General features: G+C 46.9%; 1 protein-coding gene across 2 annotated transcripts; it reads right to left on the bottom strand.

Annotated features, from left to right (window-relative positions):
* Nucleotides 1-211: 211 nt before the first annotated feature.
* On the bottom strand, nucleotides 212-25,233 carry AMFR (autocrine motility factor receptor). Of its 2 annotated transcripts, XM_050311062.1 has the most exons (14): nucleotides 25,012-25,230; nucleotides 23,537-23,629; nucleotides 21,565-21,729; nucleotides 19,640-19,792; nucleotides 15,791-15,831; nucleotides 14,769-14,901; nucleotides 14,121-14,254; nucleotides 12,344-12,454; nucleotides 10,417-10,607; nucleotides 9,165-9,268; nucleotides 7,191-7,325; nucleotides 6,453-6,536; nucleotides 3,127-3,311; nucleotides 212-1,706 (listed from the first exon to the last, which is right to left on the bottom strand). In XM_050311062.1, exons 1-14 carry the CDS (start codon nucleotides 25,189-25,191, stop codon nucleotides 1,565-1,567), a joined length of 1,851 nt encoding a protein of 616 aa, XP_050167019.1. In that variant the 5' UTR covers nucleotides 25,192-25,230; the 3' UTR covers nucleotides 212-1,564. The 2 variants fall into 2 exon arrangements, with proteins under 2 accessions (XP_050167019.1, XP_050167020.1); XM_050311063.1 differs by lacking the exons at nucleotides 212-1,706; nucleotides 3,127-3,311 and adding an exon at nucleotides 5,200-5,786 and having other exon boundaries at nucleotides 25,012-25,233.
* Between the last annotated feature and the right edge of the window lie 1,407 nt (nucleotides 25,234-26,640).

The following is a 26,640-nucleotide window of genomic DNA, read 5'->3' as shown; positions in this document are numbered from 1 at the left end:
TGAGACACTGTTTTCCATTTCCATGTTCACAGCACAGCCAAATTCCAGCAGCAATTCCTGCCGTGCAGCCCAAGGCTTGGGAGAATGTTCCCAAGCCCAGTGTTAGGAGGCTGTGCTCCCTCTCATCAGATGGAAAGGGGGAACCAAAGTGCAGGTGCCCCATTTAGAGACCGAACACACGCCAGGAACACGAGAAACCAGACTACAAAAATTTCCAAACAATTTCCAACACTGATCAAGGTTTTATTTTTGGTTGGTTGGTTTTTTTAACAATAAAAACAAACAGCTGTGTTCTAGGCAAAACCAAAGATCTCAAAAAAATTTTTGAGGTTTACTAATAGCATTGCAAGGTAAGGCTTCCCAAAGAGTTTTATTGAAATAAATTATTTTCACCTAAACATCGATGCAATTCCTCTCATTAAATTCACCTTCACCTAAAAACCAACAGTAAAAAAAGTTACCAACACTTCTAGGTAATACTGGGCTCCTTCTAAAGGACGGTGAAACTAGAACTCACTCTTCAGAAGTTTAAAAATTAAGTCATTGCCATGTAAAATTCAACTATGTAAGCGAGCGGTGGCGGCGCCAAGGGGATCTCCAAAGTTCTTAAAAAAATCCAGGTTAGCAGGTTGGGTGCAGCCAGCGAAGGTCCAGCTGTCCCCGTTCCTCCAGTCTTCCTGAATAAACTCACAGTGAGCTTGGGGGGTTAAAAACAAAGTAAAAAAGCAAGACATGGGAGCGAGCTCCGCGCGTTCCGCCCGTGGGTTTTACCTTCGGCTCCCCTGGCTCACGGTAACACTGAACTGCAAGGGCTGTGACCTCTTCACTCCATCCCCCTCTGGCCTTTGCTCGTCTCTGGACACGAAGGAAAGGTGCAGCCCTGGGGGGGAACAGAGCCAGACCTGTGCCAGAGAGGAGAGCCCAGCAGAGCAAACTGCCTGCCTGACGCTGGAAGCGACGGGAGCCGGCGCTCGGCTGCACCGCTCATGGGCTGGGGGTTCTGCCTCGCACAGCCAGACAGCGTCATCCAGTGCAACAACTTCCCAGCGACGCTCCCCCAGCCCTTCAAGCCACCCTGCGAGGCACCTTGGCTGCCGACAGCAACAGGGACTGAGGAGCCTGCTTACCTAGCACAGGACTGCTGCAAGCTTCTAACCCTCCTTACCCTCGGAGTAACTCTCCCTGATCTCGAGCAGAACGTGCCCGTGTGCTCTGTGACCTGCACCCACAGCTAACTCAGAACACACCTTCCCCAGCCTCTGCAGTGCAGACAGCCCCACAGCTCCTGCCAGCTGCAGAAATCATGCCCATGGTTAAGAAATTGCCTTTTGTTTGTGGAGGGGAATCGACGTCACATAGAAAATATTACAAAAAAGGTTAATTTGTCAGCTGTCCGAACATTATTAGACCACATGCTTTGTACAGCAGAGAGGCAGCCAGCTCACTCGGCAGCACAGCCAGCTGAGCTCTGAAGAGACGCTTTCCTGCTGGCCCAGAAAGCGCAGGGGGTTCGTGTTTGATTTGTTTATTGAAGGTTGCTCACGAGGAGGAGGGAGCAGGGGCGCTAGGAGTTCTGCTGCATCTGCAGTCTGCGCTCGGCGGCGGCAGCGAGGGTCCTGCGGCGCAGCGTCACCGCGTCGGCCGCGCCCTCGGGACAAGGCTTCTCGGGGGGCAGCTCCTCCTCCGAGGTTTTGTTCAAGTAACGCCTGGGGAAAGAAAAGGAGAAGGTGGGTGAGCAGAGCCCACCTCGTTGTGGCTCTGGAAAATACCCTCCCAGAGTCAGGGAGGGCTGGGAAGCAGGAAAACGCCTCAGTGAGAGCGTGCAGGAGATGGGTACTCCAGAAAAAGCCCTCGTCACCTACGAAGGGCTCCGCAGAGCTGGCAGTAGCCCTTGGGTTTTGTGCAAGATCCCTGTGCCTGTGGGAAGGAGCCAGTTCTAAAGGTCAGGGCTCTGCTCTGCACTCAGAGCAATGCACTGAGACTGCAGGTGAGTCCCTGACTCCCCCTGCTCCCCTCACTGGCACTGCCTGCTGATGCCAAGGAGCTCTGTGGCAAAGGGGCACAGAGCGTCAGGTGAGGCCAGAGGACAAGAAATCTGCAGCCAGAGTTAACATCCCCATCAATTTTTACATTTAGTGGCAAAATACAATAGCTTGAAATTCAACAGCTCTTCAGTAAACCAGAAAGTCAAAAATACTTAATCTCCCTAAAAGACATTTTTTTCAAAGATCAAGGGAAAATAAGGTCTAGGAGCAAGTGAATTTATAGACTTGTAAAAGGTGTCACACCCACAGGTACTTATAAGGCATGTCAGTGTGGAAAACAAAAAGAGCAGCAGTACCCTGAGACCACCAAAGGACCCAGAACTCTGGATTGTTGCAGACCCTCTCAGCGTGTCCCTGAGATACAAAGGAAGGGACAACACTTGTTAAAAACACTAAGAAGTTTTTCCTACATCACTGAAATGCTTTTCCTTCTCTCTTTAATCAGCAACTGGATGCTAGTAAAGTTCACCAAAATGACTGGGATGCATGTAAAAAAGTTGAATTCTACCTATACCACCTCTTACTGGCTGGGTTAAAAGAAACAGTTCAGGTCAGCCCCTCTCTCTCCAGTGGTGATGACTGCTGGTCCTGAGCTCCTCTGGACAGCTCTGGTAAGGGTCATCTCTCAGACCTGTGCTGCTCTGTACAGCTCTGTATTTGGAAAGAGTGGTGCCTGACAGGAACTCCACCTGTAACAGCACAGGCAGTGAGGGCTGACACCTGTGCCAGGAGCCAACCTAAAGATTAGGAGAGGACTCGGCACAGGTAACCCATTTTCACTTATTGCAGGTTCAGACTGAAGTCCATTGAAGCTGGAAAAATCAGCCTCTGACTTCAAAGAGCTTTGGATCAAGCATGTAAAAGCCGTGTCCATGGTGGGACACACGATGCTATTTCAGAGCTGGGTCTGGCAGAAACAGTTGTGTTAAACAGCATCCTGAGCCTGCCACGGGAGATGTAGGCATTCCTCTTTCTGCTTTCTGCATCCAACCCAGGCTCTCAGTGGTCATAATCCATTTGAAACCCCTTCTGGGGGACTCTGAACTGAGTGGCCAGGCTGGAGTTTTCCGAAGGAACGTACTTTCGAGCTTGTTGCAACAAGTCCTCCTTCCGCTGAACCAACATGCGCTGCCTTTCGTCAGCTGACTTTGAAAAGCGACTTCCCCTGGCCTCAAAATCTTCTGCTTCACTGGGCTCTGCTTCCATTTCGCTGAATTCCACCATCTCTTCCAGCCTGGAGTTGAGTTCAAGTGGCACTCTCTCGGTCTAAGAGAAAAGGAAATAAGGCGTAAGTCTTTGCAAAATTTAGGCTTCTTTGCATCAAAACAAGGAGCTACAAAGAACTGTCATTTTCTGAGGCACTGGAAGAAACCAGACTCTCACCTGCTGTACCCAGTTCCCTTGGGCTCCTTTGAAAAGCCCAGCCAAAAAACAGAACAAAGCTATTTCAAACCACGTTCAAAGAGCCTGTATCCTATAATGCTGTATCTTTTATGCCATGTTTGAAAGTAGTGTCAAAGACAAACATTAATTACTCATAATTAATGCTCTCTGAAAATGGGGCATTTGAAAGTCAGATTCTGCAGCTGACTTGACAAGTGATGCAACAGTAAAGAGAGGAAAAAGCAGAAATCCACATACTAAGGAAAGAACAGCGAATGAATTTGCAGAGATGATTTGTGCTCAAGAAGGGAATTCATGAGGCTTCGCTTCACTGGGTTCTGCAGCACCCAAATGTTTGGGACTGGCAGAGCAAGGCTGGCAACTGTGCCAAGCACCGTGTGCCAGCAAGAGGAGCTGGCAGCCCCACCCGTGGCAGCTCTCCCCCCTGACACGTGGCTGACAGCCCCAGCACGAGGGCTGACCTGCCACGAGGACGTGGGTGCAGCAGCACGGGTGACACAGCACGTCCTGATCCCCGTCACGGCCATCCGAGCGGGCTGCGAGGCACCGAGCACGGCAGCGTCAACAAACACACCAGTGAAGGGCTGGAGGTGATCATTTGGTATCCACAGGGCTGCTCAGGCAGGTGGGGTGGTGCAGGGAGATGTCAGCCCAGTCAGCTCACTTGGGGCAGCCTGGTTGTCCGTGGCCAGCGCTCGAGTCCCGACCACCCCGGCTCGGCTGCACTGCGGCCACGCAGGCTTAGGCAGCTGATGGGCACAACGAGCTGAGTCATCCCAAAGCCCCAGAGACAGGCCAGGAACGCCAGCTCCCCAGTGCAACGCCTTCAGAGAGCAAACACCAAGACAAATGTCACTCCCCATTAGGTTGGTGAGCCAAGCAGGAGTGCCAGAGCCCAAGGCAGTGTGTATGGACACTGCAGCCCCAAACACGACTACATGTGCTCAGCCCCTCTCAGCACAAACCCCAGCACGCTGCAATTTAGGGAGGGGGTCCTGTACCATGCACACTAACGTGCTGGGATAACCTGGGGGCACCATGGACTGCCCCAAAGCAGTGCCACATCCCTGAGGATGAAGGCAGAGCCCCACAGAACAGTCATGGATTGTACTCGGGGCCAAGACGACCTCGGCAGACCCAGTGGAACGGGAACAGAGCAACCTGAGGAGCACACAGGCAGACTAGGGAACAGGGAAGCAGTGGGGGAAGCAGTGAGGAGGCCACTCATTGTGGCTGGTGTTCAGACAAGATCTCTCGTTCTTCCCCCTGGGCCATTGGTATCAGAAGATGCGAGTTGGCTCATCTGAGATTTGGGGGGGGGGTTTCATAAATTTACAAAGAATTAAAAATCAATACCCAGAGTCATCTGAGCACAAGAACAGTTACTGAGGAGGTTTTAGAGACAAAGCCATCCCAACTCATTGCAGTAAAGGTTATGACAAGCCTCAGTAAGGCAGCAGATCACAGATGCAAAAGCCTGTATGCTACAGAAACCACTCCTCCTTCAGGCTCCAAGAGAACAAGTTTGTTTCATGAAAGCCATGTGGGATGCCTTGGAAGACTCTCTCAATAGTCACCAGGTACTTAAGCAATGACAACAAACTGGACTCCCAAGGAGAGGGGCAAGAGCTGCACCAGGCAAGCTTCAGGTTTGCAACAACAGCCTTGCCAGTCAGGTCTGAGCAGTCCTACCCAACCTCAGCCCAGGACCAGAGAAACAGATAAACAAACACACACACACACACACAAATAATCAAAGGACAATCTTTAAATACATTTTAGTACATCAGAATAGAAGCTTGGAGAAAGTAGCTCGAGCTGCTCCACAATCTGTTCTTGTGGGAGCAACAGTGGAGTCAGAAAAGAGGGGAGGGGGGCAAATGGGACAGGGATGGAGAGGAGGTGCAGAGCATTATGCACATGGCTGGAAGCATCAGCATTCCAGTGCTGATGGAGAGAAGCACTTTTCAGGCCAGGACTGATAGAGGCTGTCAGTGCTTAGAGCACCATCTCACAAACCTCTAACGCGATTTACACCACGATGGTGCTCAGAGATGCCTCTCAGTTACCATTACATTATATCAGCACTGACTCCTCAAAACCACAAGCGAGGGATAAAAAAAGAGTCATTATCTTAAGACAGTCATTATCCCTATCTTAAGACCTTTGAACTTTAGGTACAATTAAGTCATCATACAACATATGACACTAGGAAAACAAACACTGCTCATGAAGAAGAGTGTTTTTATTTGAGCACCTCAGCTGCCTGAAGAAGTGTTATTTCCAAGAAGCAGAACTCCAATGGGTCTGGCACTTGCTGTACTACAAAGGTTCTCGCTGGGTATGTTGATTTAAAAAAAAAAAAAGGATGTTACTACTACAGTCAGGGAAAACAAAAGTGGAAAGAGACCTTAGTCTACTCACAGGGTAATTTTTTTCTCTTTCATTTGAGCAAGCACATGCTGCTTAATAAAGCATTTAGTGAGGAACAGCAAAACCCCTTATTGTGCTTTATATGGAAAAGGGATGTTACATCTTGATCCTGTTCCTGTATCTCACTCCATTCCTACCAAAGCTTCCCATGTCTTAAAGCACTTCCTCCAGAATAATTCTTACACCCAGAGGAGGAATACTTTTCATTTTAATGGAAGTGTCTGGAGGTGTACAGAATGGGAAGAGGAAGGGGAAGAGCAAAGCATCCTGCTCTGTGTGCTCCACAGATGGGCACGGGCTGAGCAGATGTGAACAGAGACATGATCTCCTTCTGTTCTTTGTATCACTGGAGAGCCCTTTCCCTCAAGGAGGAAAAGAAAAGCAGGCAGATAATCCTTCAGAGGGGCACCCTGCTCCACTCTGGCTTACTTGCCCAACCTGACCCTTACTTGCCCTGGGGTGAAATGCAAGGAAGGGCTGCCACCAACCCGACCTCGTGTGGAGCCAAAGGCACCTACGAGTCCATGCAGCTTCTAATGGTGCCTTTTACCCATTTTCCTGCCGAATTACCTGTGTGGCAGTTCCAGCATCCTCCTGGTCAGCACTGTGCCGCTCCACGGGGTTGTTCAAGGCAGGCCTAATGCTGTCTGCACGCTGAAATGCAAAGTCATGGCTTTAACACAGTGTGTGAAATGGCAAACAAAGCCCAGTCCTTTGAACACGTTCAAACTTTGCCCTCTGCAGCGTCAGGCGCCGCGGTCAATTCAGAAGCAGAGAAGTTCGCAGTAAACAGAATGCTCTGTGTTGAAAGAGAATTCTCTCTGCTTCCCCACAGGCAGACACCAGATAACAGCACTATCTGATGTGCCCAGAACCAGAATTCAATATTCTTATTAACAGAAACATTGTCCCCAGACTGCTTTACTGAAATCTGCTAGCACTAATTAAGGACAAGGCATCATTTTGCCGACTCCTTTCTTTGCAGAAAACCTTCCTAAGTGGTACAATTCAATTATCTGTCAGCAGAGAAATCAGCTGGAAACGTTCTAAAGGCTCTGCACAGGAGAGACCAGGAAGAGCTGCTTTAACTGAGCAAATATTTGTCTCTAGTCCAGCTAGGACATTTTCAATGTGTTTTTGGCACATGACTGAATATACTGCATTTACAGAGATTTAAACAAAGGGACAAAGAAATCCTGGATTCACCAGTGCTGCACCTTACATCATTCCCCTCACTCATCATTAACAGGCTCAGTGCTGTGGTGGGTAAGAAAGTCAGTATTTTAAGTGCACAGTCCCCTGAGTTACCTGTGTAGGGAAAGGCACCTGGATGCGCCCTTCCAGGATGTTGTCAGTGGTGATCTCTACAGACCGAGTCAACTGCAGGTCCTGCAGAACTAAGTGATAAGGAACCTGAGGGAACATCTCCTGGATCTGATGGGCCTGGAGAAAGCAAGGTTTATGCAGTCAACATCAACAGTAAATACAAGTTGATAAATGTGTCAAAAGAAAGAGATTAAAAATGTTATCATCTCAAAGATGCAGCTCATGATGTGCTAACCCAAACGCAGGAAGGAAAGAGAAAGAAAATGCAACTCCTATGGAGGCACCACATGGCCCTGAAAATTTAAGTTCCTGAACAGTGTTTGTAGATGCACAAAAGCCTCACAACCCTTTTTTTAATGACAGCCTTTCTAATAAATATCTGTATAACAGTCAGAAGAGACTGAAAGTTAAAACAACACTGGGAAGCATTTTTTCTTTGTGCCAGACAGGTTCCAAAATGGTACTGGTAAGGACAAGGGGAATAAGTTTTAATAACCCACTCTCTCCAGCCACCCTGCCTACCAACCAGTTTAATAGTATCTGAAGCTCAAGTAAATTAAACCAAGTTGTCAGGAAACTGTTATTATTGAATTCCAACTTAGTTAAATAATATCCAAATTAAATAGATAAAAGTAAGAGGGCAGACAAACAAAATGTTTTTAGAGTCTAACAGCTAGATTTCATTAAATATTAAAATCTCTATTTTCACATGAGGCAGGGAGAAATGAGAACAACAATAAGAAAAGAAGGGTGGAAGCAGTTTTAAGAGCAAAGCAAAACCTATGCATCAGCTGACAGTGAGTTCCAACATGAGCAACTACTGCAAACCTAACTCTCCATTGTACTAACTTGTGACCAAAACAGTTGATTTAGCATTTCAGCCTCTGGCCTTCCCCTCAAAACTCTCCTAGATTTTTGTTCAGAAACACAAAGGAGAATTTGCTAACCTGAGCCTTTCCATTAAAGCAGCCATTTTAATATAATTTGTTCCTGTACTTCTCATAATACACAATCCCAAGAAATCATTACTCATCCTTAACAAAAGCCCATTTGTGTCACTGTGTCCAGAAAAACCAAGCTGACCTCAGATGGAGAGTTCCTGCATATTTAACTAATATGCCATCTGTCAACACCTTAATGCTCCCTGCCTGCCCTGCCTCAAACCCCCCAAAAAGCATGGCCTTACCCTGTTGAGGCTTAACCAATAGTGAAGGCTATGGGAGAGACCTCATGTTCAGACAATTCCACCCCTGTCCTGAACATTTATTAGCATGTTATAGCACACAGCTACAGCTTGAACAACTCAGAGGAAACAGCACTGCTCAAAGGAAGTGAAGGAACTGTTTCAAGAGGCCACATCCTTCTCTTTCTGTGCTACATCAGTGTTTATGGATGAATTGAACAGAGCTGGGATTTCATCCTCTACACTTCTATCATCATGAATCAGTGAGGGCTGAGGGTGCTGGAGAGCCCCACCTCACACTGACAGGACACTCAGAGAAACAGCTGTCTGGGAGCTCAGTGCTACTAAAGATTAGGGGAAAAAAAACCCCAAAGCTATAGAATGAGTTGGGTCAGTTACTACATGACCAACAGCTACATTCTCTGGTTACAGACTCACACTTTTTGGCACTGCAAGTTATGAGTGAAGTGCTGAGAAGGAGTTAAAGAAGTTGCAGTAAGCAAGCTGAAAAAAGTCTGCCCAACTATACAGGAATATGTCACTTTTCTCCCTCATTCACCCACCTCCAGACCTGTTCTTTTATGCTGCCACATTTGAACCCCAATCTAGCCCTAACTTCACTAAAATAAAGCTTCTCTCAGAAAAACACCTTTCCTGTACTGTCTAACCCCTGGTTTGACTTCCTTCCCCTTTGTTCTCTATCTCCATGTGACCCTGTCCCCAAAACCACACAAACAGGAAGGCTGAGGTGCAAGCTATTAAAGCAGTCTTACCATAACATTGAGCTGGGAGTTGCTGGCCTGTGCAATTCCAAGGATGTTTGTGGTGTGCATCACTTCTACGGAAAAACTGGGCAGCCAGCTGGCAATTCGGGAGCCTGAGGGTAAAAAAAACACCAAGAAAGTCAAAAAAGAACATGAGACTCTCAGAAGGTGAAGTCCTTCTACGTGTATTTAACATAACTCTTCGTATTCTACAAGGTACACACAGGGAGTTCTGCAGTAGAGCCCATCCCTAAGGTCTCCAAACATGGGAGATGGCTGGAATAAATCAGTGACTGCCAATACTCTCCTCAGACAACTGTCAGAGTGGTTTAACAATCTGAGGGCTGGAAAAGTACCAAGAAAACACATCCTTGTTTTCTTCTTCTAATGTTCCCATTATGGTGAAAATTAAAATAATCCAGAGTCAAATTCAGTTCTGGAATACATGAATAACTCCAGTAAATTTACTTAAAGCAGGACACCTTCTAAACAATCTGAATCTGGTCCCAAAATGGGTCATCACTGAGCAAATATTACTTCAAAGGGACCCAGAGTAACTGAACAAAGTGACTGCTGGGAAACAAGCACACACTGACACCAACACTGCAACAAACCTGGAAGACAAGCAAGGGAAACTGTCTTCTTCAAAACAAGTTGTCTGCCCACACAGAACTTACCATGGTCTGAAATCACATCTGCTTTGTGAGTTCTTAAAACAGACCACTAAAAAACCAAACATGTAAAACTGTTGTAGTTACAAGATTGCTTCCAAGACTAACCTTCTGCATCCTACCCAAGCACTGCAAGTGTCTCGTTAATCAAGTGGCAAATGGATTTCTGACAACCACACATTAGCTGGGGGACAGGGGAAAGACCAGCTGTTAGACTGTACCCCAGAAGGCTTTTTTCCCCTCTTTGACTGCCACTGATTACCTACCACATGGGAACAAAAAAAGACACACTAATTTCCCATTCTGCTTGTCAACAATGAATAAATGCCAGTATTGAAGATGTTAACCACAACAAATCCTGAAAAGGGGAGTGCTTGTACTAAATCTTTCAAGAAATCTCCATAGCTCTGGACAATCTCAGAGACACTTATCTGAGCTCTTGAAAAGAGCTGCAAGAAGCACACAGGCATTGGACAAACACAAGCAGAGCATGCTCTGAGTTTCAGCTGAAGCACGTGGAGAATTCCTGTCCACAGAAGGCTGTTTGTTCATTTGGGAAAAGCAGAGGATGCCAGAGGTGCTCAGCTCACCATCAAAGTGGAAGAAGTGATTGTGCTGGTTCAGGCGTGGTCTGCCTTCCGCTGCTGCCACGGGCACCAGGTTCTCATCCAGATTCTCCCTCTGGTGATCCTCCCTCACGTGATGGCTGTCAGTGATATTCAGAGACATTCTGCAGGTGGGGCAAGATGTGTCTTGTTCCAGCCAGGACCGCAGGCACGAGCTGACAGGAGAACAGGAATATGAGGGTGAGCTGGCAGCGTTTTTCCAAGACACCACTATCATGAGTACATCAAGCAGCTGTGGCACGTTCTGTACACAACATCCACACATGGATTGCTCAGAGATACCCTTGATGACTCTGGCATAGGTGTCTTATTTCTTTCAGTTGAAAATGCTCAAGTGTTCACTTTTTATAAAAATGTATGCAGATTTATCACAAACTTAAAACACTCTCCAAGTTTGTTGTCCCTCTAGCTCAGAACAAGCAAGTTTAGTCTGGAAGGGAAAACAAAGCATTTATCTTTTGAAAGTGACTGCTTCCTAAAAGAAAGAAAAAGGAGAGAGCTTCTACAGAACCTAAAAGATTCAGACACCTACTCCCATTAAATTTCTTTTATATTTAGGCACAGGGTTGATCTCAGCAATGTGAATCTTCCCTGCCACTTTCTCTTCCACTCCAAATAAATGATGAAAAAAAAGATCCCACATGACTGAGAATGGACATGATGTTCAGCCTGTTTGCAAAATCATCAGGCTTTTATGAGAAGAGAAACCACTCTCAGGTTGTAAATAGGGTTATTAGTTACATCTGGTTTTATATGCAAGCATAAGTCATCCACTGTAATGTGTTCCCTCCCTAAAAGCACCAAGGAGTGTAACTTGCTTCAGAAAAAACTGCTTCAGAGCTGTAAATGCTTCAGAAAAAAACACAAAAGGATCCTTTTAAATACAGAAAAAGTGACTTTCTGAAGAGAAGACCCTGGGCTTCTCAAGTGCTCAGCAGGTGATTAAATATTCACATGATTCAGTAGCACTGGAAGAGGAGTTTCTGCTACGGCAGCACATTATCTCATTAGAGACTTCTTGGAACACAGATAAATATTTATGGCAAGGTTTGTCATAAATGACAACAAATTAGCATGAAGATTACAACCTCTGGTTTGACAGTTACCAGAAAAGTAAAAAGCTATTTGCAGAAAGTAACGCCACAGGGACAATTTAACTGACCGCGCACATTCATCACACGGCACTTCAGAAACGCCAGATTCAATCCCTGCATCTCCTTTCATTTTTAAGCACAAGAAAGAAAGTGCAAGCACTGCTACAAAGGATCCAAGAAACATCACATTTAGCTCAGCACACTGTCTCCACAAGCATCTGCTACAATTCACAACTGAATGAGTGTAAGAAGCAGTTTACAGAGAGATCCTTTGGCCAAGAGCTCCCCAGTTCCAAACACCAGGTGCTCAGGGACCACTTCAGCTGATATGGTTAACCTCATTCACAGCCCTGATGGACTCATCTCCCCATGAAACCACAGAACCAGACCTGGCCTCCACAGCTGTCCCTGGGGACTCACCACCGTGCAAGGATGCACTAGATAAAAATATTCCCCATTTTCTCTTCAAAGCTGATATCTTAAAGGTACTTCAGGATTTAACTCAACGTTTTCTTCTTCACCTGAGAATCAACACACCCTCATGGACAACAAACCTACTGACTTGCCATCGAGAAACTCCCCATTACCCACCCGTCAGCTGGCAAGGTGCACGCTCAGGTTTGGTGGAAATAACGCAGCAGGTGAAGCAACTCAAACACGAGCATGACTGGTGTGAGCAGGGCCTGCATTTTGTTCTTAGCAGCAGAGCCATAGGGCCCAGGCAGCAAACAGCCCCAGCTGTGCTGGTACACACTGTAACTGCAGCCATGCCCTCCTCTCCAGCCCCACACACGTACTTGTGGAAGAGGTGCCCGCACGGCAGTTTACGCGCGGACTGCATGGAGTCCCAGCAGATGGCACAGTCGTCGTTGTTCACCGCCAGCTCCTCCGGGGTTGCAACTGCAAACCTGCATGGAAGAGAAAAGGAAGAGACCTGAGTAATGGCTACACCAGCTCAGCACGGCCTGCCCTCTGGAGAATCCAGCCCTGAGAAAACCTTACCCCCCGTGGTAACTTCTCCCTGGAAGAGCTGTGCCAGCAGGTTTGCTGGGTTCTTTGGTAACTCAGGGGCACACTGCAAAGGGACACACACACAACACACATCCCTTCCATGCCTTTTGCAAGCACATTTTTTTGCACATCTCCTCATACATCCTAAGTGCAAAAAGCTTTGACTTAGTACTTTCCATGAGATAATTATATGATCATTAGGTTGAGATCCTCAAGTTATAATCTGTATAGGTTTGGCTTATGTCATTTTTCTAAATGAGTTTTAATAGCTGTACCCATTAAGATGTCTCCTTGGGATCATAAGCATTTACAGTCTGACTAATTTTGGCCTCAGATTTTGCCACCCCCATTTGTCTTGGTTTTTCTTCCTTTTCTTTTAAGCTACAGTGCCATGTAAGCAGTTACTACACAGCAGCCAAACACAGACCATATAGAAATGAGTGTGTAACAACATTTCACAGTGCTGCTGGTGGGGAATACACCCAAAGAACAACCACACAAAGGCAGGGAGCTCGCTGCCATTGGCAGCTGCAGAAGGAAGCTGGAATGTGGCTCTCCCAGCACAGTCAGAATGACCAAAACACACCAAGTCGCTCAGAGAAGAAGTCTGGGACACGAGCAACTTAAACAGCTCTGTGAGCAGCTCAAAGGAGTTTAGTGGCTGCATCTTGCTGAAAAGAACCAATGCATTGTGGATGAGCTTTATTATGCAACTCTAAACCTGATATCACAGCCACTAAATGACTATTCACAAAGGAAACTGCAGGAATTTTTAGGCAAGCCATCCTTCTCCATCTGGACTACAGCAGCAGGCATCAGAGTTACCCAAACCCACGGAGGTCCAAAATGAGAACAGTACAGTGATGTACACAAAGAGTAAAACTCCCTGTTGCTCTTAAAATTTTTAAGGGCATAGCCAAATTATGAAAACACTGGATCAGACATGCAGTAGTATCTGGCACAATCCTAGGTTTTAGCAGGCCTCCCAGTTTCCCCACATTGCCTCACTACAGGGGATGGACTAAAGTAATGCCAAGGTGCTCTCAGCCCCACCACAGGTACAGAGCCTGTTTAGAGTTGGCTTCAGGTTTAACAAATATGTAGGTGAAGCTAGGCAAGTTTCAATTAACATTTTTATTTCATTTCAGGCAGTAACTGAATAGCATGGCCTAATGAAATTAAGAGCATTGATTTCTAACACAGCCAAAGCCAAGCTCTGACACCAGAAACAGGCAGAGCTCTGCAGAGCTGCTGTCCCCTCACCAGGGTAGTATACAGGGGAATACAGGAGAAGAAATACTGGACAGTTGCCAGTTCATACATTACCAGTAATACTGACATTATAAAAGACAATCCTACATATCTGCTAAAACCAGAAAGAGGGCCCCTGTAACAAATAAAGTGGGTAAAAACACACTCTAAGTGTAAAGACTCAAGACTGCACCTCTCCAGCTCACACCACACCGTTGTGTGGCAAGGGACAGTGAAAGAATCCCAACTTCTTTGTCAGGATCCTCTCTCCTACATCTACGGGAGGACTTGAGGAGCAAGGCAGAGGCTCACCTCGCTTCCATGTTCCCAACCACCCGCAGGTAGTTCTTGTGCCGCCGGATCCTCCGCTGCACCTCGTGGAACAGGTAGCGCAGCTGCATGAAGATCACCAGGCTCGCCATGGACAGCCAGATGTTGCCAAACAGCTTGGGGGGAAAAACAGCAGTGGTGAGAAACAAACACCAGCAGAGACAACAGGCTGCATCAGGTCTTGTTGTTAAAAGCAGCACTGAAGGGTTGATTTGACGTCTCTGACTGCAGTCGGACTAACCCACACGTTCCCAGGTGTTCCTGCTCATCACCTCTTCAGATACAGCTCTGGCAGCACAGCATTTACAATGAGGATAAACCATATTCAGTCCTGTCCAGCTTAGCACCCCCTGCTGCCAATGAAGATAACTCAGTCTGATACTACTCAATAAAAAAAAAATCTAATTAAACACCTGTTAAACAGATAATTACACAGTAGTTAATACTCCATAACAAAGTTATTTGTGATGACTCCAATTACACAGGAGGAAAGAATGCCAGAATCTCCCCCATATACTTGCATTTCTATTTAAGTAACTTTTCTGCAATATCTGGTTTCTAAAACAAGCTAAGCAAAAAAAATAAGCAAAATAAGTACACCAAATACCCTTTATTTTAAGTATTTCATACCAGCATATGAATATGATGCATCAGGTCCAGGGAAAGCAAGGTTAGCTCCATGACAAAATCTGTGTAGTAGACATAAGTGCCTTTCCCCTCCCATGTTCCTTCATGGTTGAGATCCCAGAGATGAACCACATATCTGCAAGAGTGGGGAAATTACCATTATCTCCTTTGTTAAATAGCATCTCTATAATTTAAACTATTTTACCCATTTTTCAAACAAGTTCTGGATATGGATTCTTTGCCCATCTCATAGAATCCCACAATGGTTTGGGTTGGAAGGGATCTTGAAACTCATCTTGTTCCCAATCCCCTGCCACGGGCAGGGACACCTTCCACTAGACCAGGCTGCTCAAAGCCCCAGCCAGCCTGGACTCGAGCACCTCCAGGGATGGGACAGTCACAGCTTCTCTGGGCAACCTGTGCCAGTGACTCATCCAACTCCTAATCTCTAATCTAACCCTGCCCTCTGTCAGTTTAAAGCCATTCCCCCTTGTCCTGCTGCTCCATGCCCTTGTCCAAAGTCCCTCTCCAGCTCCCTTGGAGCCCCTTTGGGTACCAGAGGGGGCTCTAAAGTCTCCCCAGAGCCTTCTCTTCCCCAGGCTGAACAAGGCCAAGTCTCCCAGCCTGTCTCCATGGCAGAGGTGCTCCAGCCCCCTGAGAACCTTTATGGCCTCCTCTGGACTCGTTCCAACAGCTCCACACCCTTCTCACGTTGGGGACCCCAGAGCTGGAGGCAGCACTGCAGGTGGGGTCTCACAAGGGGAGCAGGGGGGCAGAATCCTTTCCCTTGCCCTGCTGCCCACACAGCTGGGGATGCACCCCAGGACACCGGGGAGCTTTCTGGGCTGCAGACACACAACCCTGGGTCACCACAAGCTTCTCATCCACCAACACCCTCAAGTCTTTCTTCTCAGGGCTGCTCTCAATCTCCAAACACGCGTTTGCAATTCAACAGGGTGGTTACATACAGCTCTTACATCAACAGGCCACACACAGAGCCACCCTGTAAAACAGAAGCTACTCACCGTAAAATCACGTGAGCAGTTCTGACTGTCACAAGCAGAGACTGCAAAATGGGAAGAAAAAAAGCCACACATGTTAACAATATCCTGGCAGGGACAGTGGTTCAGATGCAGGAGCTCGAGGGCTAAAACATGAAATGCATTTATTGCAGCTGAACAAGCTCCTGTGAACCAATGAGGTGACTGTGTGCACAATATACCTGTGACAAACATGAAGCTTATAAATAAATATGGAAGACATTGTTCCCAATCACACAATGTTGTTAGAGCAGTTTTCCCCCACTACACAGGACACACTCCCTTTGTCAATTATTATCACGCAGGAAGTGCTGAGATCACAATTCCACCAACTACCTCTACTCACCCCACTTCTAAAAAAAACCCTGAAACTGAATAATACCAGGAATTTGAGGAAGACCATGGAAGAACTTTCAAATAATTGCCCCCCTTTGCTGAGATGTAAACGCTGCTAAAGTAACTTCTCTCTTTAATCATACTTACCCCTCTAGGCTCAGTACAGAGGAAAAACCCCGAGTATATCAGAAAGGGTAAGATCAGGGGTGCAAAGACAAGTCATCAGAAAGAACTGTTTCCAGAATACCTAACCACATTTCCCTGGGCTCTTACGATTCAAGAAACATGGCCCCATCACCTCTCTCTAACCCATCAAGCCCACAGTGCTCTGTCCCTTCATTCTATCCTCAGTGCCCACACCACTTTGTAGTTCACAGGGGCCAACTGGCACTGAGATGCAGGGGATTTACAATGAGCAACTGAAGCCACTTCTGTAGAACTGGTCTGATGGCATGCCTTCAGCATAAGCACTACAAACAGTGCAGAAGAATTATTAAACCCACTGACTTCCCAACACAGCAATAAGCCAGTTGGTTTGAATAATTTTTTCCATCTGTAAAAAGCGTTCTTTAAATCCTACTATGCATATTTAACCCTTTGTAAAACCCAACATGTCCAACCCTGTAAGTGGTGAAACACAATGACTACCTGAGCTGCTGGATGGATATGCCATTGAGCACAAACTTGTGTCAAAACCAGTGCAGGGTCTAGTCTTGGTAATTTTTAAGATGTTAAATTTTTAAGATGTTAATGTTGCCAAGACATGATTGGTAGTGGTCAGTGCTGAGGCAGCAGAAGCATCAGAACTGAAAAGACAAGCCAGGGCAGATTTGGTGAAGGCACTGGCCTCCAGCTCCTCTGCTGTTTCCAGAAATGCATTCCAGCGTTCCAACACGACAAGCACTTTGCAGAAAGTACAGCACTGCATCACCAGTCACACAGCTCTGTGACCTGAGGTTCCAAGTGTACAGCAGGCCATTTTCAGTTCCAACACCTTCAGGGCTCTTGCTCTGCCCAAAATGAACAGCTCATCCCCCGGGGACTCCATGGCAGATGCTAATCATGCACATCAGGCTGCAGACACTCCGACCCAGCGGGAATGGATGTGGAGTGAGAAGCTATACAGGAAAATACACTATTGTCCATAAGGTACAGCCCTAAGACTGGAGTATCACTGTCATCAGACAGCCTTAACTGAGATGTATCAAACAGGAGCACAGGATGGCTGCTATAGGAATGGAGTAATTCTTTCTTACAACAAATAAGGTGCAAAGATAGGCTGACTGGACATTGCTTGCTATGCTGTAATTCTCAATCACCGTATATCAAGGCAAAAAGAGATAAATGTTTACTCAAAAATACAGACTTTCTCTGGGCATTTGCACGTTCCACATCCAGCCTTTGCAGTAAAGAAAATGCTGACAAACAACAGAGAACAAGGGGAAGTCTACCTGAAACACAAGAAAAACATCTATACTGCTTTACTGAAAACCCTGAGGCAAAAAGCAAAATTGATGTTTGCAGAGTCAGAAAAGAGATTAATAGCTTAATGTAAGTTAATGTAATTCATTCACACTAATGGAATACGCTTGGCAGGGTCCCTCTGGAGCAGCATCACACGAGCCACCACCAGGAAAACATTTCAGTGTGCAAGATTTAATGCTTTTTGCTGAGAGCTTGAGGGCTGCCATGAGTGTCCCTGCCAGTACCTGTACAGAAAGAAACCTAAAATGTATTATTCCACTCACGTGAGTGCTGGGTATTAAAATCAAGGAAACCACTCATGGTCACCAAATCCATATAGGGAATATTTAAAATGTTCAAAAAAGGGCAAGATAGTAGACAATTTCTTATGAGGAAAGATTAAACAGACTAGAATTCTTTTGCTTAGAAAGTCAGGAGGGGAACAGGAGAAAGGAAAATAAAATCACAAATAGTGTTAAGAAGAGTAACCAGGGAACAATTCTTTGCAGATTTTCACCACAGATGTATTAGATGATAGCTAGGGGACATTATTCCCTGCCCATGGCAAGAGGCTTGGAAGTAGATGATCCTGAAGGTCCCTTCCAACCCAAACCATTCTGTGGTTATCAGACAGAAGATTCAGAACTAAAAGAGCTCTTTTGTGTACACAAAGCCAAGTAAACGTGGAACTTGGTGCCTTTGGATATTACAGAGGGTGAAGTATAAATGAGTGCAAAAAAGGATCAGACAACTTTTCAGAGTGTGTCTGGGACTATCAGACTCAATGGGCTTGTGCAGCTCTCAGCTCAGGAACGTGCTCAAACACCAGTGGCTGCCAGCAGGGCTAGGAGACCCATTCCCCACATCACTGCCCACTGGCAGCACTGCAGGGATTCCTGGCTTGGCTGACACTGCCTGGGCCACTCCTTCACCAGGCAGCACACAGAACAGCTCCCACTGACAGAACAGCTGGGCCCCATCCTGCTACCCAAAACACTTCACCAGCACACGGCGCAGCGCTCAGGAGGCAACACTCAGGCACCAGAACACTCCCTGATAAACCCAGCCCGTGCTGGGGCGAGGCTGATACATCCTCCTGCCAGACCAAGATAAGAGACACGACACCAACAAGACCCCACCTGTGACAGACACTGGCAAATCTTCAGCACCTTTCCTCTGCGTGGTTACAAATCTGGTCTTGCACATTCTCATATTCAGGGAAAAATGAAGTGACATATTAAATAACTGAACTGTGCTGTGATCAGCATCATATTCTCCTACTGTCAGCAAACTGTTTTCTTTCCTCCTCCCTAACTCCAAGTATGAATTCAAAACAGGAGAAGAAAAATAAATCATTCATTCTACTTGTTATCTGAACTAAGGACGTGCTAGCACAATATACTTGCAATTATACTGGATTCATCTCCTTTGTTTGAGATTATCACTTCCTCAGGCAGGGTGCAACAATCCACCACAACATCAGACCCATACTAATGTTCAATCCACACACATACTGATGTTTACTCCGCAGTGCAAAGGGTTCAGGAGTGCTCAAACATGCTCGTTCATCTCAGCTGAGACACAACTCGTTACACAAACGGAAGCAAATCCCAAGTGTGTGTGCTTCATCCCTTCTGGGGAGAAATGAAATAGAAAATGCAGCCTCAGAGAAAGAGGCTGAAGTGCACATTCCACTTTCCTGCACACTCTCTGCCTCTCTCTGGTGCCGTTTCAACAAACGGTTCTTGCAGCGCTCACGAAGCACAACCATTATTTTTTCATAGGCTGTCACTTGATTTCAGCATCATCTTGCAGGTTTATCCTCTCATTCTCTTTTTCAGACAAGGATTTCTTTTCAGGCTTAAAGGCTAAAGAGAGAAAGTACACCAATCTGGCAACTGCTGCAAACAGGGGAGGGCTTGTTTGTGTCCTCCAAGTTTCTTCCTTACGGGAACTAAAAGATGTCCCAGGACAGCCCTGAGTGAGGGGTGAAAGGCCAGGCAGACACCACAACAGGTACGCAGGAAGTCTCACCTCTGCTGCCATGAAAGCCAACGTGTGCATGCCATGGGTGTAGCCAACAACTCCACAGACAACTGCCAATCCACAGCAGGACAGGAGCATGGCTATGAGCAGGGCCAGCACTCTGATGTGGCTGCTCATGGGCGTGGTAGGAGAAAAGGAAAGCTGCAACACAAACAAATACATCACAGGTTTAAAGGAGTACTTCTGTTCACCCTGCCTTCTGTAGTCACCTCGCCAAACAAGTCCTCATTTAGGAAGATATTTTGCTTTCTAGAATAAAACCCATTTCACAACCTCGACCGTGCAATTCAGTAATAAATGATGCAGAATAAAGCTAAACCCACACACCAACCCAAAGTCTCAGTCACCTGCCATTTACATTCACCAGAACTTTAAACAATCATTTCCAATTTTATTTACAGTTATTATGATTATTTGATTTAATGTTTGAATCACCTGTGCAAGAAAACCACAGACACTGTAGGTTCTGCATCAAATCCACAGCATCTGCTTAGGATGAACACGCATTTTTAGAAAGACAACTAACCTAATATATAGTCTTTGAGCAACGTTCTGCCAACTTTTCACCCAACAGCTGATCTGAATTTGCCCAGCTTGATCTTCCATGCCCTAGTTCTTCCAGTGTCATTCTCCCCTGGAAGAAAGGGACATCTCCCCCCAAAAAATTTAAACTGCAGCTAAAGACTGCTGGGCAGACCCTAATGAAAAATCGTTGTTTCATTCAATAGCATGCAAAGCATATTAAAGCTCTAAACCACCCTAACAGCAGGCTACACCCAGGCTGTCTAAATCAAAGGCAACCCAAGGGGCCGAGCCTTTAGCTGGTCCACCCCTTTACTTTCAGGGCAGGACAGGGCAGAACAGGACAAGGAAAGAAGCAGCTGTCCAAAGCTTCACCCTGCTCTGACTTACAGAGTTGACTCCCATGTTTTGTTTTTAAATGGGTTCTTTCTTTCTTCTTTGTATCTACCTGGTTGAGGTCCACATGGCCCTGCCTTTGCAAGGCAGATCACACAAGTGTCATTTGTTCAAGCAAAAAATTATGATACATGCTTTGAATACAACAGGAATATAATAAGGATTTCTTTATTCTTTCAAAGCTTTCTGAACAACACTAAAAATACCAGATGACTGCCTTGGTCACTGCTATCTCAATCTTCCTAACCCCAGCCAATCTAGTTGCAAGTATAGTGCTTAGCTACCTATAAATTAACAGGCCTTGCTGGACATTAACTTAAAGAAATCTGCAAAGCACAGAGCTAGCAAAAAAATTCACAGGTTCAATTTAGGTCAAACTTCTATTCCAGGAGAGAGGAGCCTAGGAAAATGCATGCCCGTTATAGATGCTTAAAGGTCAAGATTTACTGTTTATATTTCAGTTCCTTCTTCCTTGCCCTTCAATTTCTGCATTCTACTAAATTTATTCTTGGTATTATTAACAGAAAGTGGAAGGTAGCTTAAGGAGAAAGTTGCACTGTATATTGTAAAGACACCAGTCAAAATTCAGTAGGTCTGAGTGTGAAACCTGAGCCCAGAACTGCAGAAACAGGGTCCTCAGGCCCATCCCAAAGGGCACCAACCTAAGGGATGTTCCGCTGTCAAGATGTCTTCACTAAGGAGAGCTATAAAGACATCTCCTGCAGTTATGTAATAGTAATTACAGGGCACGTATAAGGAGCAATTTATCAAAGAAAATAAGTATCTTCAGCTCCATTTGTCTCCTGGGAAAACTGAAGGAGTAAGATTGACACTGCACTTGAAAGCAAGTGTTTGAAGTTACTGGGAGGTGCACGTGCTCAGTGCCACAGGGGAAAAAAGGTCTAAATGATCTGTTTGTAACCACTCCTGAGCCAGTGCCCCAACCAGAAACACAATCTGCATGTCCCAAAAGACAGCCCCGAATCAAAACTTACGTATTCAAAGCGATCCTTGCAGAGCTGGACCATCAGGTGGAGAAACACGAGTCCAGAGAACCAGAGGCACCACATCACCACTTCTTCCACTGTCTGAACATTCAGCACGCCAAAAATGAAGATGAACTTGTAGAAAATGAAATTCCAGAACTTATCTTTGAGGTGCTGTAATGGAATACACTTGGTTACTGCAGTGAAAGCACTGACAATGCACACACAATGGGAAGAAGGAGGGGAAAAGAGAAAGGGAAAAGAAAAAAAGAGATGAAAGTAGAAATGCAACAATACATTAGCATACACACCTTGAATAGTATTTGTTACCTTTACTGAATTAAAAAAACATTAGCAGTCCTTAGTATTTGGATAGCCTTTTGTACCATGGCACCATAACTGAGCCACAGTTTCCAGCCATACTTCTAAAACAGTGCTCAGCACAAACCAAGTCTGGTCTCAGTTTGACTCTCCACACCCAAGCAACACAGCTGCCAGGCTGCAAGCACAAAGTCCCCTTTGCTACAAGAAGTGCCACAGTCAGTTATTCAAGATGCCCAAACCACCTAGCACCTTGCCTCAAAAACCTGCCAAAAAGTACAGATGATTAAGGAATGACAGAGTCTGTCCCTAGGAATCACAATGCCTACAGTGGAGAATGAGATGCATGAGCAATGAAAAAAAATGATGAAAAAAATGATTCCCACGCATATGCAGCATGAAAGGAGCAATATGATGCTCTCAAGCAGCAGACACAAGTCAGCTTGGTAGGGATTAAAAAAATTTACGAAACAAAATGTTTTGTTAAAGAGCACAATGAAATCACCGGGAGTTTCGTTGACAGGCCCAGAATTCCTTCATGCTGCTGCTGTTTTGGGCTCGCCAGTATTAACAACCACCTTTCCTTTACATGGGAACTGAAACGTACTCCCACTGCCCAAACACAAATGGATCCACACTGCCACTGCTTTTCACTTCAGTTTTCAACAGGGTAGAGAACATCCTGGGAGCTATCTCTGGTTAAAATTCCACATCCTTACAGGTAACATGGGCTAGAAAGAAAATGTGACTCAGCGCAGTCTGATAGCGCTTTGGCTTTATAACACACTCCTCAGAGACTCTGCAGGGTGTGAATTACAAACACAATAGGCTTGGAGAGATCCACAGTTATTAATGAGGCCTGATGTGCCTCAGTTCTGCATGTCAAAAATCACCATGGCCTGATTCCTCCTAAAGAACTGCATTTATAGACTTCTTTTTAACATGTGACCACACTTCAAACCTCTGCTGCTGCATTTACACAGAGCGACTTACACATCTGCCTTTTTTTTTTTTAAATATATGGATACTATTCAAACTCCTGCTGCTGCTTTGAGCTTCTGCAGGATCCTGCCTTTAAAAGCCCTGGGCTTTCATGGTTCCCTTGCTGCATTTTTAAAAACATTCTCACTTAGCCCAAGAGCAGGATTAAACAGGTTTTCAGCCCTGCTCACCTCCTTTTTCTCTGGAAAGTTTCACTTCTCGTTTTATTCCCTACTCCCCCCTAAATCTGAGGGCTGATAAACTACCCTCTCAGCGTATGAGGGTGGGCAGCACTTCTCCAGCAGTCAAGGCACCAAGAGGAGGGACCTCAGAGTGCCAGTGCTGACAAAACGCAGTGGAGAAATGCTGCCAGGTGCAGCCTGGGGAGAGGAGAACCTGTTACAAGTGTTCTGAAGTGAGGTAAGAAATCTGACAAAGCTTGTTGAGGAAACAGGGTGTTCAAGCTGACCATGGGTTTATAAAATACAACAGGAAAAGTTCCCTTAGAAATAAAGTGGAAGCTTGTGGTTGTGGACACACTAGCAAACCAAATGGTTAGACTGATGCTGCTCTAAAATTTCCTTTTCTTGTGCACTTTCAGCAATTCCATTGAGAAAACCACCCCAGCTGTCAGAGTTTCCCAGTGTACAACATCCAAGGCACTGTGCTGCTGTCTCACCTGCCTCTCGCTGACACGAAGAGGACCAAACACCATACACTGGATCACCTTAGCAACCAGCATCAGAAAACAGCAGGCAGTGTTCACTAGCACCTGGAAAGAAATAATGCAGTCAGTGACTAATACTTTTGCCCTATTTAGAAGGAGGGAGAGAGAGAGGGGAATGAACAAGTCTAACAAACCTGCCATTGTTCACAGAACAGTATAAGTTGCCTTTTTTTTTTTTTTTTTGGTGAAATTTAAGCCCAGCCTCTTCCAAGACCCATGGAGCAACTGATAAGTCACTTAACTTATTTTTTATCTAGGAATACTACCACAGTCAGACTCAGCAGCACAGCCAACAAACTGAGCTGCCTCTTCACAATAAATTATTTTATACAGATCAGCAAACTTCAGCGTGAAGGAACATGGGGACGGAACTTAAGAGATCACCAAGGTGCTCATTTTGTTTAACATAACAGCAGGTGAGAAAACTCCACTTTGAATCTGTGGTGACAGTAACAAGACTCAGAGGCTGCCTCAAAACGTGCTGAGTAGCACACACCCCTTCAGTAAGGACACCTGCTTAAAGCCTTCTTGGGAAACTGCTCTAAAGCAAAGCAGCAAGCAGTAGAACACATGGGCCTGGGAAAACTGGCTTCTCACATTTGACAAAGACACGTGTAATGAGCTTCTGACCTGTGCAGGACACTAAAAAAGTGAGAAGAGGGATGATTGAAGCAGCCTCAACCTGTCATTTCTACAGGACATACAATAAACTTTTCCAGGACTCTTAATTTAATGTCCTGAGACCAGGTTTCGACACAGATGAATGCATTTGTTGTATTACAAAATCAGCACTTCAGTCAAGCAAGCACGTTGTGAAGCAAACGTCCAACTCCTGCCACCTTTGACTGACAGACACATGGAAAGTTCACTGGCAACAACTCAGCAAGGTTTCTGATATCCCCTTGTTCAGTCCTTATTTCAACTACAAATCAGTGAGCCAAGATTCATATACTATCGCCAGGTTTGGGTTTAAAGAGATACAGAATTAATTTTTTTCCTTAAATGATGAGAATGTTTCCTCTTACCTACATGACTTAAATTTAAAAAAAAAAAAAGGCAAACAAAGCAAAAGCCTTGGGCTCGAACCCCTGACGGTCCCTTGCTCAGGCTGCGGGCAGAGCAGGTGTTCGGCGGAGCCCAAGCAAAGCACCCGCCCGGGACCCCCGCAAACACCCGACAGCTTCACCCCGGCCGGGCCGAGCGGGGCCGCCGGGAGCGGGCACAAAGCCGGGCTGGGCGCTCGGCCCCGCCGCTGCCCCGAACGTGGGGCCCCGCCGAGCCCCCCCCGGCTCCGCCAGCAGCTCCGAACAATAAGGGAGAGCCGCGAGTCCGCCCCGCCGCGGGCAGCGCCGGCACAGGCCGACAGAGCCAGCGCCCGGCCCGGCCCCGCCGCAGGCCGCGGAGGCCCCGCCGCCGCCCCGGCTCACCCAGACGCAGAGGCTGTCGGACAGCAGGTAGTAGGCGACGTCCAGGGCCCGCGGGCCGGCGGGCGCCTGGCTGAGGGCGCGGTAGGCGCTGAGGCCGGCGCCCAGCAGCGCCAGGGCGCTGAGCGCCGTGTAGGTGCGGAGGCTGGGCCAGGGGAAGCGCTCCAGGAACAGCAGCGGCATCGCGGAGCACTCGCCGCCGGCCCGGCCCCGCTCCCGGCCCGCCGCGCTCCCCCCGCTCCGCCGCCGCGGCCCAACGCCCGCCCCGCCGCCCCTCCCCGGGGCCGGGCGAGCCGGCCCCGCCGCGCAAGGCAGACAAGAGCGGCCCCGAGCCCCCCGCCCCGGCCCGGGCGCCGCGTCCGCCCGTCACCCGCGCGCTGAGTCACGGCCGGGGCGGCGCCTGCACCGGGCCGGCCCTGCCCGCACACCCCGCCCGCGCCCGGGACGGCCGGGGGACCCGCCGGAGCCCAGAGCACAGCCACGGAGTCAGGGCAGAACGCGGAGACACCGCACCTGCCCCTCGCACGGGCAGCCTGCAGCAAGAATTGGTCTCTCCAACTACCGTGTGCAGCGCAAGGTGAGGGGTGCTGTCAAACGCGAGGGAGCAAAAGCTGCACTCTGCTCCTTGATCGTGTAGGAACTGACTTCCAAGCCTCCACCTGCCCTTCCTCGCTTCCACGGGCAAAATGGTTCTGTTCTACGGTCCCCTGCTAGCTTTATTTCCCCACCTGGCAGTGAAGAAACCATACCCTCTGCTCAGCAGCTGCCTAGGCCTTCCATCCATAGGACCAAAGAGCACAGACCTACCACTACCTTTCCCAGCATCTGTCAGTGCCCTTCCCATATGGCACAGCTTCCATATGACCACGGCACCGAGCTGTCAGGATTGTTCTGTACATTGCTTACCAGTGCAGATGGCAGCAGAGCCAAGCACTTTGGCAAGACTCAGTTCTCTTGGCAGCTGGCACTTCCCAACCCCGCCTTCGTGAAAGAGGACAGTGCACAAGCAACAGTGCATCTCCGGATCAGAGGCAGAACATAGACACAGATGTTTTAAAGACTCATCAAGTAAAATTACGGAAGGCTAAAGGCACTGGGACATGTCACATCCAACTGGAATTTACGTTTAGCCAAGCATGTAAAAACCCCAAAGTCAGTAAGGTTGATTTTTACTACCTGCAAGAGACTGAAATATTGAGAAGAAAAAGCAGAAGCATGGATATCCCTTGCAGGATGACACAGCACAGCTCGGCATAACATGGAACCACTTGCACATGGCATTAGCAAAGCATTTCAACATGACCCTAATTCTGTTCAGTAGCTAAGGAAAAATATACAAAATTACCTTTGCTTTCCAGAAGGAATATGTTGCATCTCCTCTGAGCCCCGTACAAACAGGTCAATTCTGGTAACAGATAAAGGCTACAGTTGCCCTTAAGTTCTCATACTCCCTCAAAACACCAGTTCTGTTCTCCAGGTTAAGACTCGAAATTATTATACTGTTTAAATTTCTCCCTGATCTTAATTCCCTGCTCGGGGGTGCAGATCGGAGCATCTGACTGGGCCCTGAATGGCTTCGCTCCTCCTCTGGTTTCCAAGAGCTTCTGTATTCCTGAAGTATTAAAAGTTTAA

This window comes from Myiozetetes cayanensis, unplaced genomic scaffold (genome assembly GCF_022539395.1).
Source record: "Myiozetetes cayanensis isolate MyiCay16 unplaced genomic scaffold, myiCay2020 scf16, whole genome shotgun sequence".
Taxonomy (NCBI): Eukaryota; Metazoa; Chordata; class Aves; order Passeriformes; family Tyrannidae; genus Myiozetetes; species Myiozetetes cayanensis.
Note: the sequence above shows the minus strand (reverse complement) of the source record. Positions and strands in the feature narration are given on the sequence as shown.

Bases quoted from the DNA above. Each gene is read 5' to 3' on its own strand.
- AMFR (XM_050311062.1), bottom strand. From the start codon at position 25,191: ATGCCGCTGCTGTTCCTGGAGCGCTTCCCCTGGCCCAGCCTCCGCACC. The intron at 15,832-19,639 runs GTGAGACTTCCT...CCCATTTTGCAG, and splicing joins TGGCTTTCATGGCAGCAGAG to TCTCTGCTTGTGACAGTCAG. The intron at 12,455-14,120 runs GTGAGCCTCTGC...TCTTCCATGCAG, and splicing joins GTTGGGAACATGGAAGCGAG to GTTTGCAGTTGCAACCCCGG.